The 13,541-nt window shown below is 39.4% G+C and overlaps 1 protein-coding gene across 1 annotated transcript; it reads left to right on the top strand.

Moving 5' to 3' along the window:
* Positions 1-1,234: 1,234 nt before the first annotated feature.
* Positions 1,235-12,448, top strand: LOC125241439. The gene is made up of 6 exons (XM_048149930.1): positions 1,235-1,566; positions 6,249-6,398; positions 7,600-8,799; positions 9,145-9,310; positions 9,678-9,876; positions 10,989-12,448. The coding sequence occupies exons 1-6, from the start codon at positions 1,438-1,440 to the stop codon at positions 11,104-11,106; spliced, it is 1,962 nt and encodes a 653-aa protein (XP_048005887.1). The 5' UTR covers positions 1,235-1,437; the 3' UTR covers positions 11,107-12,448.
* Positions 12,449-13,541: the final 1,093 nt, after the last annotated feature.

Below are 13,541 nucleotides of genomic sequence, written 5' to 3' on the forward strand. Positions count from 1 at the left end.
AAGGGCTGTAATTCACGTACATGGAGAAAAGAAAACTCCCAAGAACCTGCTGTGTTTCATTAGTGAATTTCGGTCAGTTATTGATACTATTATTTGTAGGATCTAAACAAAGCATAAAATACGATATTTTCATAGTTTATATAATAACTACTACCATGTTAAACTCTGCATAATTTTGTGCATGTTTTTTTCGAAGTTTCTCCAAACAGTTTTTAGGTTATGTTTTTGTACTAGTGATGTGTCATTTTTATCGACGTCCCGACATTAACTCTATTGACATTCTTGCATTGAAAAGGACAAAAATGATTAATGATGATCAGGTATCACAGACTGGGTAAATGGTAATGTAACATTTCTAGTGAATTAAACTTATAGTATTTTTTAGGTTTCCAGAAATTCTCAAACATTATTAAAAAGAAACTAAAAATAGGTGAAACTATTGAAATAATAAATTTTGGTACCTACACTGCCGTTTTGTTTTATTTTCTATTTGATAGAGAAAATATTATTTAGGTAAGTATAAGTAGATTATTGAGTGGTGGACTAGAAATTAATAGAGGGATGCTACATGAATTAAATTACTTAGGTCTTTGCGTAAGGAGAAGAGAAGAATGTATTTATTTGTTTTATACTCGTATCTCCCATCTTCTATTTTTTACAAACTATTTAGGCCGATATTACACTATCATAGAAATATAGTCATAGACAACATGCCGTCCTTTTTATTCACGTTACAGAAAAAGGGAGGCATACAGACCTATGATTAAAGATATGTATGATAATGTAATATTAGGAATTGGTAAGAGAAGAGAAGTGACCGTTTATGTAGGTAAGTACATAAACAAACCATTTATTTGCAATCAGTAGGTACGGTTAGCCAAGAAGGCAAGAATGTATGAATATATGACTTTCATACCCAAAAAGCCACATAATAATCCAAATGAAATGTTTATATCAATATTGTATGTTTTCGTTACTTTTATATATATAACGTTTATATTATTTTTAAGGTGAGAACGTAAGTAAGTGCATATTTTATCGATAATTGAATCGACAAAGTAACATCCCTAGCTAACACAAAACCAGGGACCACCTACCAAAAAGAGAAATAACTAGCATATATCCATCCTTTTTCAATACATTATCTAAGTCATAAGGAAGTCAAGGATGAGTATATGCATTTTACACGAATTTTTATTAGGGGGGCTTGTGAGCAATGAACATTGAACAAGTAGAGAAATTATAAAATTATAGTAATGGAATGAAACGAGCACAGACTAATAACTGATTTCGGCAATGAGTAAGAAACGGGGAGGAAGGCATCTTATATCATTTTGTGTTGTTTGATTTACTATAAGTATAGTTTGATGTCTTTTATTTAATGTATAACACGGCAATATATGTCCGCGAGAGGTGTAGAAGAGTAATGTTTGGGTGATGGAGTCACCGCCTTCGTTTTCCACACATTCCGAGGTGCCTCCTTTAAGTGAAGACAGTGGTCTACTCATCACCAGCGGATCCTTCTCGAGCGATTCCGCTAGCGGCTGGCATCACGTTACGTCCGAGGTCAGTTGTTTCGAAACTTGGCACTTCACTTCCCCTTATATCATTTGGTAAATCTTTAAAACTAAAGTATTGCACTGTAAACTATTCTGCTCTCCCTTCTTTACTTGGAATTTTAATAAATGTAATTTCCTTTAAATGTATAGTATATCAAATGTGCAATATCTAAAATAGTAGGTAGTAATTATTCATAAATGTAATTAGTTGACATATCTTGTGTTATTTTTATTTTGATGTCAACAAAGCATGGCATGCATACTGTTGTCTTCAGGAAATATAGTTAACTTTTTACTTAATTCATAATAATTTCTGTGTTTTGACTTCTTTACAGCATTTTTTTTACATTATTTATTTACTATCTCATTCCCGTCCTGTGTATAATTAATAGCATTGCTACTACCATTTATAATCTACCATTTATTCTGTCTTATGCTACTTTTTCCCTTTCTGTTTTAATTTAGTTATTGTAATACTCTCTTGGTGGTTTAACACTTAGTGTGAATATCTTACTAAATAATTTCCTTTTTATTGTTTGTTTTGATGTGACTACATTTATAGGTGGAATTTATTAGATATCAGAGTTATTTAGTATCAACCATGTTTGCATTATTGATATATGTATATGTAACAAAATCCTACAAAACATATAATGTAACTATTTGAAACTTAAGATTTTATGTTTAACCTCTCGTATGCTTAGGAGCAGATCTGCTCCATATTGTTTCAACTTGAATATGTATTTATTATGACTGATATATGAATGACAATTTTTTCACAGGCGCTTTCGAAAGGTTAACAACAAAAGAAGTATAGGAAGGGTTGTTCTGGTTTCCTTTATAATCTTTTAATACATGAACTTTTGGCTATCAAATTAAAATCAACTTCTCTTCAAAATTTTATTATTTACTTTACATCTTATGTATAATTGCAGCCATGGTTGTGACTTATTGTACAAATGTATGCCCGAGCTTATATCCTTAGTCAAAAGGCCTGAGTGGATGATCGTAGTGGAGATTCACATGACATTTTTGTAAATTGATAAAAATAGATTATTACATTATACACAATACTTTACCAGGTAAAAATGACATTAAAATTAAACATGATCAGAAAACCAGTTTTATTAATAAAACTAACCAACAAACCATCAATATACTTTTTCCGTCCTTGTGCATAGGCCATTCTTGATTCAAACAATTCATAAATATTCACTTGATATGGCAAACAATTGAAACAATACATCATAGATACCTACATTGCTGCAAACTTCAATACAACTGTGTCTAAAAGAGGATCTTACTGCTCAAGGAGAATAGAAATGCTTTTCATGTTTTGCATTTGTAACATTCATATCCCATGAGTGTTCAATCAGCCATTACACTTAGTATTTGTTCTAACATTACTTATTATTAGCCAATATTCCGAAGTTTTGTAAGTTCAGTTAGAATGTAATTAATATTACATGGTGTGTTTGTCGCAGTTAATTTTTCTAATATTACTGAGATTTTTGCCTACTGCTCTAAAGTACATTTTATTTTAATACCTAACCTACTATTATAAATGTGTTTTGCTTATTATTGCCTCTCAAATGTTCATATTTATTATATCACACCACTAGCCATCTAGAGGTTGGCCTAAAATATTGATTTATTTTATTTATCAGATCATAAATTATCAAATTTATGACATTAGCTTCTGTTTACGTAATACTTTTGTTTATATGAATATTTGTGCAGGTCATTTTAATCTGCTGTTCAGAATTATGGTTGCAAGTGTAGTGTGTCCCATTATATTTGGTAATTTTTGTAGCTTCTATGAATTTGTCACTGCTGTTTTATTTTTGTATTGATTGCCACATTTCTACTTTATGCGTGTACTTGCAATGGCGACTGAATATGATTTTGTTTAAATGTGTAAGCTATTTTTATAGTGCATGTTGGTACATATATACTACATTTTATACATATTAATTAAAAGCTTTCAGCATATTTCAGACAGCTCTAATATAATTATGATGTTAGGGTGTATTGCAAAAACATGTAATCATCATCATTATCAATGCATTGCTTGGCTAGCCTGTTTATACTTTCTTTGGACAAATCAATATCTATTTACTGACCCTTATGTAATTTTATAACATTTAATTTCATTATTTAATGAAATGACCTTTCTGTATCACCATCCTCCTTGTGTTATCTCGTGCTCATGAGAGCCTGGAGTCTGCTTTGACAAGCAGTCCCAACATTTGGCTTAAGTACTAGTTTTTACCCAATTAAATGGGTAACTGGGCTTTATTGGACTTAGTCCGGTTTCCTTAAGATGTTTCTTTTCATCAATAATCGACTGGCAACTCATTGGTACGAACCAGGGAACGAACCCGTGACTTCCGGATTGACGACACCTGCTAAATAAAATACAAATTCGAAAAGATTAGTTACGAAAACTGCGTCTGCCGCGCCCGAAGTTTCCCCGCCCTTCTCAGAATAGGTTGTTCTGATTACATTGATATGCCTTGTAATGCAATACAACATAGCATGTAGTTTGTAGTGATCGCTACCTACACCCGTAAATGAGTGTGTAACACATATTAATTCATTAGTATTCCGAGAACTAAGGATTTTCTTATCTTGTATAATTATGTTATGATATGACAAAGCGAAATCAGAAAATCAGAAATAGCGTGATAAGAGAGAAGTGTGGAGTAGATGTAGATGTGGTGACAAAGATTGAGATGGGTATGTTAAGGTGGTTCGGGCGTGTAGAGAGGATGGATGAGAGGAGAGTAATGAAGAAAGTATATGAAAAAAGAGTGGAAGGGTCAGTTGGAAGTGGAAGACCTAGGCGAACTTTTCTTGTTCAAATCGGGGAAATATTGCAAAAAGGCCAGGTCAGAAGTACTCGAAACCGACGAGCGTGTATGAGAAACGTTATGAAAGTGTGTGAAGCGAAAGTGATTTGTCAGGATCGTAGTAAATGGAAATCCGTGATCTCTGCCTACCCCTCTGGGAAACAGGCGTGATTGTATGTATGTATGTATGTTATGATATGAATAACAAACCAATTGAAATAAAACAGTAGGTCAGTGTTTTACCTATTGCTATATGCCTTAATTATGACCAATTTTATATATTAATATCTGGGCGACCGAGCTTTGCTCGGTTCTATTTTAATATATCACGTCTTTAGATAAAAAAAAACTCTTATAAATACAAAAACAAAAAAAAAGACAAAAAACAAAAACTTAATTTTTGGCCGGGATTCGAAACCCTGACACCTACGATCTATCTGCGTACATTAGACCTCGTACGACTGAGCTAAGCGGAATCGATGCGCGCGCGGCGAAATTAACGACATATTTTACGTTTACTAACGCGAAAGAAAAACTCATGAAAACTCGAAAATTCGCGTTTTCCGGGATCTAAGGCTACGCTAGATCGATTTTTCAGATTTGTTAGACCTGTACCCCAAAAGCATAAAATTGTTGTAGTAATTCACCGAATCGCATTTCACCTCGATCTCATATTTAATTTTCGCATTGTGTCTTAATAGTTTTTTTTTCAAGTGGCTGTAAGTTTTAGTCGCATTTCACCTCGATCGTGCATTTAAATATCGCGTTGTGACTCAATCGTTTATTATTTTAGTCGTTATTAGTTTTAGTCGCATTTCACCTCGACCGTGCATTTAACTTTCGCGTTATGACTCAATCGTTAATTACTTTAGTCGCATTTCACCTCGATCGTGTATTGTATTGGCGACGTGATTCAACGCAACAGTATGAAGATTGAGTAGATTGATGATTCTGTAGACTTGGGTGTAATTCTTAATTTCGGATACTTGGCGTTAAAGAAAGCAAAACAAATGATCTAAGACACAAAGCTGCTTTATTACTCCTTAAAAGAAACCTAATTATCTTCTTAAACTAATACAAATCTGCTTTGTTACTACTTAAACTAAAACACAACAGAAAACGTATTAAACGTAAATTAACGTATCAATTTAATTAGAGTCCCAAACAAACATCGATCGCGGCGAAATGCGTCTACGGTAACATACTACACAAAAAATTTAATTCTACAATTTAATTAGACTAATGTCAAAAGCTACGCGAAAAAGTCGATCACGGCGAAATGCGTCTACGGTAACATACTATACAAAAAATGTAATACTTACTACAATTTAATTCTACTAATGTCAAAAGCTACACGAAAAAGTGCGTCAAGTAAAAAAATCTAGTGATATCTTTTTCATTCAAGGTGAAATGCGATTCGGTGAATTACTACAACAATTTTATGCTTTTGGGGTACAGGTCTAACAAATCATTTTTCACCCCGAAAATCCCCACTTAACAAATTTCAGCGAAATCGTTAGAGCGGTTTCCGAGATCGTCGGTATATATAAATAAATAAATAAATAAATATACAAGAATTGCTCGTTTAAAAGTATAAGATAATAAGGTGAAAGAAATGAATAACTTGATTTTATAAAAACCAATTTTGCTTATGGTATGTTTTTAAAAGTAATATATATGACTGTTTTTTGTTAATACAGTTGAAAAAAAAACTTCTTCCAATGCTAAAATAAATTTAGGTAGGTATAGTACAGACTCTATAAAACATGATTTTAAACCGATATGGTCCTCTTAACATCCTAAATTGAACGTTATAAACGTGTATGTTGTTCTACAGTTACAAGAGAGTGACTTCGATGAAAAATCTCTGTCACTATGCGAGTCGACGGAGACATCGGAGCGAATGTGTGGCGACTTTTTTAACACCGTCAAGAAAGGCCCTGGAAAAGTTTTACTAACGACTATTGACCCACCTCCCGAATTTCAGGTACATAATGTTATTACATCATTAAATTCATAGAAGCGATGAATAAAATTGCCGATAAGCTAATCTTAATTGCTTATCAAGATCTCGTATAGTGCGCGAGCTTTCAAAAGACCTTTCGGGTTTTGTTTGTTTATTGAGAAAAACGTATTAGAGCTATAATATGGGAGTAAGACAAGTCAGTGTCCATTTTATGAATACGTCTGATTTTACCCCAAACCGAAGGCCGATTTAAAGTCTCAGAGGCTGTATGTATGTTTTAATTATTAGTCTACCTACTCGTAATTTTCGACGAATATTATTTGCATTATTACATACGAGGTGCGGTCCAAATGTCTCCGGCCCGAAAAATATGGCGGAAGAGTTTAAAAAAAGTATGGATATCATTGTGTTCGTCATTTATTCCACTTTTTTGGTGTATAGTTTCTTTAGGTGTCTGTTGGCTGTAGGTTTTTTTACGGTGTTTAGTGCTAGGTTAGTGCCCAAACTTTTATCGTGCTTACAGCGAGATGAGTGAAAAACCGTGAGTTCATGAAACTTGAGACCAGCATAGACACCGCGTAGCGAGTTTTTTGAATGCAATTGCTACTGTAGATGAAACCATGGTTATGTAAGACGATACTCTGTACAAAAGAAAATTAATAGAGTGACAACGTCATGGTGAAAAGGCACCTAGAACAACCTCTGTCACAAAATGCACGAAAAAAGATAAAGGCTACGGTATTCTAGGGTTGTCACGAAATTCTAACGATTTACATAAAAGAAGGGTAGACTACGGTAAATAGCAGATGCTACGCAATATTTTTTGTGCAATTAGGATAGCAGATTATGCAGAATAGTCTTTAAAAACTTAGCAGAGGCACAAGGGCATCTCCGCGACAATTTCCCCGTTCACGCTGCTTCATTTTACAAGGTTGCTTTGACGAAATGTGTCTTCAAAAATATTCGGCACCTACCTTATATTCGAGACGTGACCCCAAGTGATTATTATTTGTTCTAAAAACTTAAGGTAGACTGAAGTAGAAAAAAAAATCTTCGTTTTACGAAGTGACCCGTGCGGTTTAGGGCGATTTTGAGGACAAAAATCTTTATTATTTTTATTAGGTGATGGAGAAGCTTATAAAGAGATTTGAAAAGTGCGTTGTGACAGAGAAATAGATACACCTTTATATCTACTGTTGACTAATATGAATTAATATTGCAGGATAATCCAGTGCCCATTAATATTGTGGAAGTCGCAACTTTATTTGTACCTCCAACTGTTGTGTACAATGACTCTGTAAAGTCCAAATCGTCGGTTCTTGAGATTCCTATGACAACGAGACATCTGTCTCCACTGTACGCGAAGAAGTTGAAACCGGAATCGTTGTACGAGCGGCGGCAGTGCCTGAACCACCGGTTCGCGAGCCCGCGGCTGCTGCACCTCAGCCCGTGCCGCGGCGCGCGCCCCTCCTCGCGCAACTCGCTCACGTCGCGCCTCTCCAGCAGCCACAACTCGCTCGTGACGCAGCTCCAGGACGACTCAAGCTTCATCACCCAGGCCATCTCGCACGACACGCTCTCCGCCAACACCTCCGACATCACTGACATGTACAATGTGCCCTTCGACAGCGACATCTACGCCGTCCCCGTCGACATGGTTCGCCCCGGCCATAGCAATATGAGAAAAGGCAAAAAACCACCCCGGACCAACAAGAAACGCGGCAAAAACCCAACTCAAAATTCGACAACGAATCACGTGCAGGCGGACAGAAATCACAAGCCAAAGGAAACGACGAATCGACATAAAGATTCCAAAAATAAAAGGCACAGCTTGCCAAGTTCGTCTTGTAGGAAAAACATATCTGACTCAGAGGCGGACTCGCTCCACCTGACGCTGCGCGAAATGCGAAAATATTTGCACACTCTGTACTCTAGCTCGAGCGACTCCGAGTGCCGGAACACGCTGAACAAGAAGAACGCCATAACGAACGTGGAGATCCACGTGCGGCAGCCGAAGGACGCGAAGACTAGCAAGGATAACGAGATATGCAGCGCGTTAGAAACGAATAACAATCATAAAAAGCCTCATAAAAACTCTTTCGGTATGAATATTAAGAATAAGAAGCACAAAGAGGTACCCAAGGAAGATTCGGTTGACAAGAGTGCGAAGACGCCGCGGGCGAGTCAAAAGAAGATGTCGCCGGTGCGGATTCTGTCGTTGAACTTGAAGCAGAGTTTTTGCAATCTGTTCCGGTGGCGACGGGCGGGCGGGCTGGAGCGCGAGCGGGACGAGGTGGCGGTGGAGCCGCCGGCGGCGGTGCGGCGCGCGCTGCCGCCGCTGCCGCCCGCGCCGCACTCCTCGCGCCGCGACGCCGACGACGCCGTCATGGACTTCGCCACCTCCATCCAGAGGGTCAAAGACGTGAGTACCCCATTCTTGGCCGCCATCAAGGGGCCCGATCAATCCCAATTTATTACACAGCCTAGCCAGTAGAATAACACGAGAAATTTCAAAAAAAATGTAAGCGCCAGCGATTGACATCTACTGACGAAGTGAGTGTGTTAGAGTATAGCAGTGTTTGTTGGAAAAGCGAGTGGTGGAATGTGCTATTGTGCTATTGTTTTCTACGTAATTTCTTTGCATAAGGTTCTGAAATATTTAAAATAAAAACTTTGACGTGACGTGAGGCAGTTGCATGATTACGCCTTGTCTGTTACTGATTACAAACTGACAATATTAATAAATATAATATGTCATATATTTCAGTATGGCTGGTACTGGGGCCCCATATCTGTGGAGGCGGCAGAGAAGATCCTGTCGAACGAACCGGACGGCTCGTTCATAGTGCGCGACAGTAGCGACGACCATTACATATTCACGTTAACTTTTAAGTTAAATGGCATGAGGCATGTGAGGATTGAACATGATCAGGGTAAGTACTGTTTAATTTAAGGTTTATCACTTACGTGTTAAGTTTGGCTCGTTGCCACAAAATATGTTTGAAAAAAGGAATGTATATTACGCTGTGCGAATGTTTGTTAGGAAACTATTACCTAGCAGTTTCTAAACTTGTTGTACAACGAAAAGATAAATTGGATCCCATCCCATCATCACGATTTCTTTATTCGTGCAAATTGCTTACTTCCATTCAGCCACTCATCGCGCGTCTATAGTGAGTTAGTGAGCCTTACGCGAAGCACGGACGTGCGAAGATAGTTCGTCGTGACCCATATAGAGGGCACGGAACTGAGAACGTGTTAACTCTTTAGTAAAATCAAATAACCGAGTAAAATTTTCAGGTAATTTCTGCTTCGGCGGGTGCACAATGTTCAAGGCGCAGACCATAGTGGAGTTCATAGAGAACGCGGTGGAGACGTCCCGCAGCGGGCGCTACCTGTTCTTCCTGAACCTGCGGCCCGTGCTGGGGCCCGTGCGTGTGCAGCTGCTCTACCCCGTCTCGCGGTTCAAGCGCGTGCAGAGCCTGCAGCACATGTGCAGGTGTGTAGTGACTGTCTCTCACGGCCCACACTATAGTGGAGTCATAGAGAACGCGGTGGAGACGTCCCGCAGCGGGCGCTACCTGTTCTTCCTGAACCTGCGGCCCGTGCTGGGGCCGTGCGTGCGCGTGCAGCTGCTCTACCCCGTCTCGCGGTTCAAGCGCTACCCCGTCTCGCGGTCTCAAGCGCGTGCAGAGCCTGCAGCACATGTGCAGGTGTGTAGTGACTGTCTCTCACGGCCCACACTATAGTGGAGTCATAGAGAACGCGGTGGAGACGTCCCGCAGCGGGCGCTACCTGTTCTTCCTGAACCTGCGGCCCGTGCTGGGGCCCGTGCGCGTGCAGCTGCTCTACCCCGTCTCGCGGTTCAAGCGCGTGCAGAGCCTGCAGCACATGTGCAGGTGTGTAGTGACTGTCTCTCACGGCCCACACTATAGTGGAGTCATAGAGAACGCGGTGGAGACGTCCCGCAGCGGGCGCTACCTGTTCTTCCTGAACCTGCGGCCCGTGCTGGGGCCCGTGCGCGTGCAGCTGCTCTACCCCGTCTCGCGGTTCAAGCGCGTGCAGAGCCTGCAGCACATGTGCAGGTGTGTAGTGACTGTCTCTCACGGCCCACACTATAGTGGAGTCATAGAGAACGCGGTGGAGACGTCCCGTGTGCTGGTGTGTGTGATACATACAGTCATACACACACCCTAGTGTGTTCGTGTCAGTGAGGGCAGGTACTAAATCCTGTGCTGCTACCTGCTACATGAAAACGGTCTTCCAAAAGATCTTCCGCGATTTCGTTCGTACGCATTAGCTTCTTTTTTAAGCTTTTATACAGAACATTTGAAATTATCTTATTCGTATTGTGACAAACATACACAATACATCGGCTCCTTGTATTTAGCGCTTAGTGTAATTTAGAATTGGAACTTTTTTCAAGCCAAAGGTTTATTGTAAATTCTGACATTAGTGGACTTTATTTAACATTTTCGCTGTGTTACCGTGCTGAAAGGCCTTATATATGAAGTATGAGTAATGAATTAACTATTGCCGCAGCGAAAGTGTTAAAACGCCCTGTTTTCGCTGGTTATCAAATAATAACGTTATTTTTTTTCTTCATTTCAGGTTTGTGATATTAAAATACGTACGACGGGACCTGATAAGCAACCTGCCGCTGCCGAGGCGTCTCCTGGACTACCTGAACGCCACCCACTACTACTCAGAGCTCCTTGCCGAAATATAGGACCTGTTTGTTGGTTAGTTATATTTGTGTGACGTGTTAGCTGGCTCAGAACCTCCTCGTCCACTATCTTACATTGTAACTTTTTTAAATTGCGCGCAATGAATATTAACAGTGAGTATATGACAATATGTTAAAAAGGTGACATACTAAGGTGGTAGAAGAGGCGGTCCTGGGATCGTAGACAAATGGCTAATTGTTCACGCTTCGTGGTGAACGACGCAACTCTATTATTTCGTATTAGCCACAGATATAGGAAGGAAGGAGATTGGACATGCCGGACGATTTATATTAATACTGCTGCCACGAGTTCTTGAACCCAAATAAAGCACTACGCTTGTAGTTGGGCGCTCCTATTGCGCAATACACGCGCATCATTTCCATGTCTGTGTACATGCGAACGACCAGCGAGTCGTGTCATCACGCAGACACACAACTGTATGCTCAATGAGTTAACAATTGCCACACGTACGCTGGCGGCTTGTCCGCTCTCTAGTGTTATACGCATATACTCAGATGTATTAGTGCAACATAGACAGTTGTGTATCGCCCGCCGCAGAGCGTTAGCGATTCGTCACTTGTTTACCCTGAGCCCGGTTATCGCGTAGACATCGATTGACAACCGACAAATGCAAACATATGTGATCATTGACTTGTACTTAGATTTAAGGTTTTTTAGCGACTGCCACGTATATTTATCGAAGTGGGCGAACGATTTTATTCTTTTGGGAATGTCACATTCGTATAAATATATAGCCATTCGACATGTATTACGTCATCATTTTGCATTCCATTGATAGGCTTTGAATTTCACAATAATTTATCACGCAATATTTAGACATTCAACTTTTATGTACCTGATAATATTCATATTAGTGACTTGTTTGTCTATACATGGTGCCACGTTCAAACAAAGGCTTTGATATTATTGATAGAGGACCTTAAAAATTACCGAACCGCTAGTATTGTAAATTCAGCTAAATTTAAGAGTTTCAGATATTGCAAACCCTCAGAACTTTTGAAATTTCAATCTGGTTTATACATGATGATTTTGCCATGACTGACCATACCCTGAGCGGTGTCATACTGAAGAATTTTTACTGTGGGACATGCCTAGAAATTGCGAATAAAAATCAGATGTTTAATAGAAAACATTGACATGTGACTCATCAAAACTGACGAGGACATCAGTTTTTAGTTACGTTTCTGGGTTGACCACATACTAAAAGTGGATCAGTATGATCTGCGTCACCTGTCCAGACACAGCAAAATCATCCTAGTGTCAGATGGTAGTCCACTCAATTATTATGTAACGCCGGGTCTTGCATGGGCGACGGTCGCGCGACCGTCGCGCGACCGTCGGCGTCGCGTCTCATACTTCCATATCGATAAGGTTTGATTTCGTATGCGTCGCATCGCCGTCGCGCGACCGTCGCCCACGCAAGCCACGGCGTAAGACAGAACACGACATGATATTCCTATTTTTAAAGTCAGTATGTTTCACAAAGAACATAAAATTGTTGATTTCTCAGAAACCTTTAATATTTACCGACAATAACGGTAAAATCGGTAACTCATAATGTCCTCTATCATTGGTTGTTATAAAATTGTATATAACGTGACAGCGATACTACTGTTATTAGTAGATTGTTTTCTTATGTGGTGTCTGCCACAAGCGGTTGTATAACATTTTATGACGGTCAATGAGGGAAACACCCTCAGAGCCACTTACGTGTTCCAGGGTTAGCCAGCTAACCCGAGGTTAAATGGTTAACCACAGGTTAATAGTACCATAACTCCGGGTTAGTGGCTAACCCTGGAACGTGTAAGTGCTCGTCTTTGTCCGATCTATATTGAACGCGTCACCGTGCGCCTCTTTATATTTATTTTTGAAAATTAATATGCTGGTACTCACGCAGTGTTATGTTACCCCGCTTCGTAGACTTGTGCTATTCGTGTGCGACTGTGGCCCGTTGTCTCGTCCGTGCCGTTTCCGTACTCGACAATATTGCGTCCGTATCGTACGTTTCGTTGTGAACGTCTACTATATGTTAATAAGTATTTCTTTACGGGTCTCCTCACATACGCCGACGCCGAGTTTGCAAAATCAGATAGAATGAAACTTTTATGTCCACGCAATAAGAGCGAAAGAGATGTTCAATTAAATATCAATTTGCTTAAAAGTAAAGTTGGGTTGGCAGTTATGTATCGCGAAAGATTTTTTTAATAGGCTTTTCCGAATCCGCGTCGATATATGTAGGGAGACCCTATGACGGAAGTTTACGGTTACCGTCGCGCAGTAGACCTTGCAATAAAATAACAATCTGTTGGGCCTCAGATACACTTTACGGAAGTAGGGAAGGAACACAGCTTTGCAAGAATGAAACAGCGAATAATCTCTGATTCTGTAGTCCCTACTTACGTAAATAAAACTTAGT

The sequence above is a fragment of the Leguminivora glycinivorella genome, chromosome Z, assembly GCF_023078275.1.
Source record: "Leguminivora glycinivorella isolate SPB_JAAS2020 chromosome Z, LegGlyc_1.1, whole genome shotgun sequence".
Lineage (NCBI taxonomy): Eukaryota > Metazoa > Arthropoda > Insecta > Lepidoptera > Tortricidae > Leguminivora > Leguminivora glycinivorella.